We start from the raw sequence: 6,000 nt of genomic DNA on the forward strand, positions 1-6,000 counted from the left end.
TAATCCAAGATCCGGTTTTGTATCCTAATATATATCCTGCATTTGTATCCTAATATATATCCTGCATACTTCCCCAATGTACATGTAATTTACACATTTTACTTCAGTTCGTATTAAGTAGTAAAACATCTGAACCAAATGTATATTCGTAGGATCAAGACAGGTGATCAGCAGCAGGATCTTGAAGGCAGTGACTAGTGAGGACGGAGATGAAATCAGCTTCTCTATTGCGAGACCTCCTCGTCTAGGACGTCTTATCAGACCTAAAGGAAGGAACCAATTTGAAGAAATAACTAGATTCACTCAGACAGAGGTAAGGACCTGTGTAATTAATTTCTGAATGAGTGAACACTAAATGAATTAAGTAAATTCAGACAATGCTATAGACTTTTTTTTGCAGAGGGATGAGATATTATTGTTGATGCTCGCATGAGAAAAAAAACAAGAATTAAAAATAACACCAGTAATTTAAAATTGAGACAAAAGTATCAGACTGCAGATTTACAAATGATGGTTTACAGCAAACAGTAAAGGAGTCAATTAAAAATACATGCTGATTCTATCATCAGTCCTGGAGACAGAGCTTCAAGTGTAAGGAGTCAACTAAAACTCTGTTTTTGATTACAGAAAGATACACACACACACACACACACACACATACACACACACACTGTATGAAACAGTTTCTTTTTATATTAGTTGATATAAGTGATATATCAGGGGTCACATCTAGATGTATGTCATAACTGAAAAGTTATCTTCAGCATGTTGCATTACTGCCCAGCTGGTCACTATTTAAATACACTGACTGGCAGTGTTAACTACAAAAAAAATAGCAATTATAAATACTATTGTTAAAGTTACTGGAAGAAAATGTGTAATTAAATTACAGTTGCTTATTGAAATATTTATGATTACAATTTTAGTCACACCTTAATATTGCATACAATGTTAAAATGATATAATGACTTGGAACCTGTTTGTTCAAATGTTGGAGCTGGACTGTGTCATGTTTCAAAATAAAAACATCACTAAAGGTTTAAAGTCAGCATCTGCCATAATAAAATAAAGGGACAGGTGACAGTATTTATATTGCTAGTCAGCACCAGCCATTATAAAGTAAGGATAAATCATTAGAAAAAAGGCTCTGAAACCAAGATGGATAGGATTTTGACTACAGCAGTCAATATAAGATGATTTTAGAGAATTAATTCAACTGTATTATCTTACCGCAACACCGCATGGAAGGTGGTGCTGCTTGGTGCTGGTTTACCGGAACAATTATTCAATGCTCTTGAAATATTTGATTTAGCAGTGGTGATTTAGTGATGTATGATCTTACTGTAAAATGAGGCCTGAAGTGGTGGTTGTTATTATATTATCTTTATTAAACTGATAAATTATAATGATGTTAATTCATATATTGAACACATGCTGAGCACATTATATTGAACACATTACACACACTCTGAGAATGTCCTTCCAAGAGAACTGAAAAATGTACTTAATTTCATCTAACATGTTGTTCTAATCCCCCTATGTTATTGTGAATTTGATCTGTTAATCCTCCAGTGTAGAAAATGATTGGATTAATACTCTTTCTATATCAAGTGACTGTGGATGCCTGGTTAGGAAGCTGAGTGATCTGTTCATAAGTTCAGCTCAGGAAATGATCTCAGAGTGCAGAGTGACATTTGTGAGGTCCAACATATACTGATGTTGTGTCAAAAATGCAAATTAAATCTGTAACTTTTACTTGTACCAATGTGTCATGTGATTGCACGTCAGATGAGCAGTTGAAAGTTCTGCTCTGGCTTAAACATGACACCATGATGTTACCACAACTACTGATGTTATCCATGTTGAACATCAATATCTTTCCTCTCTTGCTTAGCTGGAGTCTGGAAATATCTACTATGAACACCAGATGCCAGAGCAGCCATTTTGGGTGGTACGTGACTCCATAGAGTTGTTGCTGTCATCTCCTCCAGCTCCAGAGCTCAAACATGTCCTCCCTGTCACCATATCCTACTACGCCACTGATAGCAATGTGTTCTCCCAGCTCTGGAAAAACAAAGGTACACTTAGTTTCATAGCACATTCTATTCCAGTGTTCATATGCATTCGTCAAATGTAATATTGTAAACTGTAATATATGGTACATGGTACATATAAATAATGCATTGTGTATGGATTAATGCTGTGTTCATTATGTCTAACATGGGGCTATCCCCATTAGCTAAATGTATTGCTCAATAACCAACATAATTAGCTTACAACCTGCTGATAAATTTCTAAAAAAATATTTAAACTAGTGCTAGCTAGTACTAAATGCAGGGTGTGTTAGCTAGTGTAAGTGCAAAAACATTCTCTGTACATTCATCTGACATTCATGTGACATTTGATGTTGGTCTTATGTACAATCCTCAGGCCTGGATGTTGTACAGGGGCAGAGGAAAGTTGTGGACAGTTCCAGGCTGGATGCATCTAACCTGCTTGCCAGCCTTCCTGTGTCAGAGAGCAGTGATCAAGATGTGGTGTTCGAGGTGAAGCAGTTCCCCACCCACGGCAGGCTCTTTGTAGGAGGCGTGGACCTTGCTCGAGATACTCCTTATTTCCTTCAGGAAAATGTGGACAAGGAAGAGCTGGAGTACCTTCATGACGATTCAGAGGCTTCCACTGACAGCTTTTCCTTCCATGTCCGGCTAAACCCTCGTGGTCGTGACTTGTCTGCCCCATCACAGTCTACTGTGGTCCTCGATGAAATCTTCCATATGACTGTCAGACGACGTGACTCCAGGCCTCCAGAGCTAGTCAGCCCAGAGCTGTTGCTGGAAGTCCTTCAGGGTTCCTCAGCTGCACTTTCAAAGAAGTACCTCAACACAACGGATGAGGACAGCACGCCCGACGAGGTGCTCTTTACCATCACCAAAAGTCCCAGCAATGGCCGGGTTATCAATGCCATCACAAAAGAACCCATCAAACAGTTCACCCAGGAAGATGTCGATGCTGAGCGAGTGATGTTTGTCAGCGATGGCAGCCTCTTAGGTGGCTTCATGGAGTTCACAGTCTCTGATGGCAAACACCGGACAGATCCGTACACACTCCACATTGGCATCCTGGCCCGGAACCTGGTGCTGACTATACCCCAAGAGATCTACGTGCGGCAGGGAGATGACGAGACGTTGATCACGGGATCCATGCTCAAGGCCAGCACTGGTGGACCCGTTGAGGAGGAAGTGCTCTACAAGATCACCACCCAGCCAAAATATGCCTCGGTGATGGTGGACAGACAAGCTACTTCTGCTTTCACCCAAAAGCAGGTCAATGAAGGGAGAGTGAGTGTCCGCTTTGTGAAGTCCACGTCGTCACGGGACAGCGTGTCATTAGTAGCGCGGAGTCGAGCCGCCAACGTTTCCTCTGTGCTCAACATCACAGTGAAGCCACTGGTGAACCTGCCCAAGGATCCTTTGTTGCCCAGGGGCAGCACTGTCCTTGTAGACAAGAAGCTGCTGGATTCCACTCCACTTGCCAACAAAACAAAGAACCTCCCAATGTTCAGTGTCATCCAGCAGCCACAGTCAGGTCGGTTTGTGTGGGCGAAGGGGACGAATGTGGGACAGACTGCAGATTCCTTCACCCAGAAGGACTTGGAAGAGGGACACATTGTGCTGGAGATCCAAAACAGCTCAGCAAGACAGGGAGTGTCTGAGGACCGCGATGAAGCCCGCTTTCTGCTCAAAGCCCATGGGGTTCCTCCTGCAGAGTGCATCTTGCCCTTCAAAACGGCCCCTTACAGCCCCTCTGGCGTCTATGGGGCAACTCTTCTAAAATTTCCTCCTGTAGAGAGGCAGGTGGTGTCCAGGCGAAACAGCATATGGGCCATTCTGATTCCAATTCTGGTCATCCTGCTACTGGTGATTCTGGCAGCGGTCTTGGCCTACTACCTGGTGCGCAGGAACAAAACGGGAAAGCACAACGTCCAGACCGTCGCCACAAAGCCGAAAAATGGAGACGTCTCTCAGGAGACCTTTCGGAAAACCGATGCCACCAGCAACATTGCCATGTCTAACATGGGCTCCAAAGAGACAGATCCAGAGATAATACAGCAGTGCCGGAGCACTAATCCAGCGCTAAAAAAGAACCAGTACTGGGTATGACGGACTCACTGGTGAGCAGAGCTGCATTCAATCATTCCTTTTAAGATGTTCTAAAGACCTCCTGCCATATTAGTGTAAAAAAAACAGAACAATATGCATACTTTGGTACTTAAAAACAAGTCAATTTGCATGTGTGCCCATTCTCAGGTTACAGCACCTCAGATATCCTTTGTTTGCAAGGATAGAAAATAATCTAAAAAAAAAAAAAGTTGTTTTTTTTTAATTTATTGTAGGACCTCTTGGACATGAACACAATACGTGTTTGAAATATTTAGATTTGTTCCCAAATATGCTATTTTAGTTATGTACAGTTTAAAGCTGGAAAGAGCTGTTTTTACAATGTTCTACACAGCCAAAAATAATAATGCAAAAATAATACACTTAGAAGCTGAGGTAATCATGCCCTGTATGAATAAGATTTTTTATTTTCTGTACGAGTATGTTATGTATGCTTTTTCAATCTGCCAGTATTATTATAAATCTAGCTGTTCCAAATTTGCATCATTAATATGATTTAACTTCTGGCTTACATTCACTGGACTGATAAATGGCACTGAAGAAATATCTGCAGCGTACGCATTTCTCCACCCATATGAACGCTCATTTTTTGTGCGTGGTGCTCTTGAGAAGATCTGATTGAATTAAGGTTTTGTGTTAACCTGTGGACTCATGAAGGAGCAACATAAGTATGAGCACATCAGCACATGGACCATATAACTGCACAAACACAACACAAACTAAAATACAAAGCGACATCTGGAAAGCTGTAAAACTTTTCTTTGGTGTGAAGGCCATTTCTGTGTTATAAAATGTCTTGCTTGAAGTAATTTAAGTGCATTTATTTCTTTGTGTTATATGTTTTAATGGATTTTGCACACCTGCTGGATTTATATGTTTTAAAATAATATTTTTTTCAGCTGGATTGACCTCCTTTTAGTTCACATTCCAGTCTCATGAATAATTAAAAAGATGTTGTCTGCATCTAATTGATTACATTATTATGCTGCCAAATATATTTTGGATTGGTGAATAATTGCAAATGATTTGCAAATGAAGGATGAAAACTACGGGCCACTCAGTGAGAGTGTATAGAGTTTTATTTTTTTACAGTCCAGTTTGGATTTATTATGCCAAACATACAACAATATTCTAAAGCGTGTCTCATACTCAGGATATTTCCAGAGCTCTTTTGTGTTGGCTTTTCAGGACTCTGAAATTGCAGTGTCGCTTTGTCTCTGTTACTTCGTCTCTTATGTTTACCTTAATCTGAAACCACAGTATTATAAGATCTCCACCCACTAATAATGTTACTGAAGCATATCCATCATACCTGACGAGCAACATTTCTTGGTTTTTTTTTATTCTGTTTTCTAATTGTTTTTAGTTTTGTCTCCAATTTGACATCACCAACAATTTTTACATTGCTTTTCAATTGTTATTTGTAACTCATCAGCTGAAACAGGACAATAAAATGGTTATAATTTAGAAATTTGACATTTTTGGATGATTTAAAATGTTGCTGAATTATATTTGCTTTTAAATGGACAAAATTAATTAAAATGACAAATTGCTGTCAGTGTTTGTTTTGTGTGAGTACAGTGCAATTCACGTCCCCCAACAGCAGGTGGCACAACAGATCAGGCCTTTTACAGCATCCAGTCATTGGTCAGCATTTCACAAGCCCCTCATCAGCAGTCTCTCCTTCCTCAGAGAAGCCCTTTATTGCACATTTCATCTGTTTTTTTGTTAGATATGTGTGGCAAAACACTATGCTTTGCATGAAGATGTGAAATAAACATCAAAACAAATCAAATCTTAAAGAGCAAGAGCAGTGCACTGT

The 6,000-nt window shown here is 39.9% G+C and overlaps 1 protein-coding gene across 2 annotated transcripts in view; it reads left to right on the forward strand.

Annotated features, from left to right (window-relative positions):
- The window catches only part of cspg4 (chondroitin sulfate proteoglycan 4), a 39,934-nt gene extending 34,203 nt beyond the window's left edge, over positions 1–5,731 (forward strand). For both annotated transcript variants that reach the window (XM_028959396.1, XM_028959397.1), the window contains 3 exons: positions 153–313; positions 1,895–2,078; positions 2,431–5,731. In XM_028959396.1, the coding sequence (XP_028815229.1) occupies positions 153–313; positions 1,895–2,078; positions 2,431–4,160 (2,075 nt within the window). In that variant the 3' untranslated portion in view covers positions 4,161–5,731. The remainder of the gene's footprint in view (positions 1–152; positions 314–1,894; positions 2,079–2,430) is intronic.
- The last annotated feature ends 269 nt before the right edge of the window (positions 5,732–6,000 follow it).

Source organism: Denticeps clupeoides, chromosome 17 (genome assembly GCF_900700375.1).
Source record: "Denticeps clupeoides chromosome 17, fDenClu1.1, whole genome shotgun sequence".
Classification (NCBI taxonomy): Eukaryota; Metazoa; Chordata; class Actinopteri; order Clupeiformes; family Denticipitidae; genus Denticeps; species Denticeps clupeoides.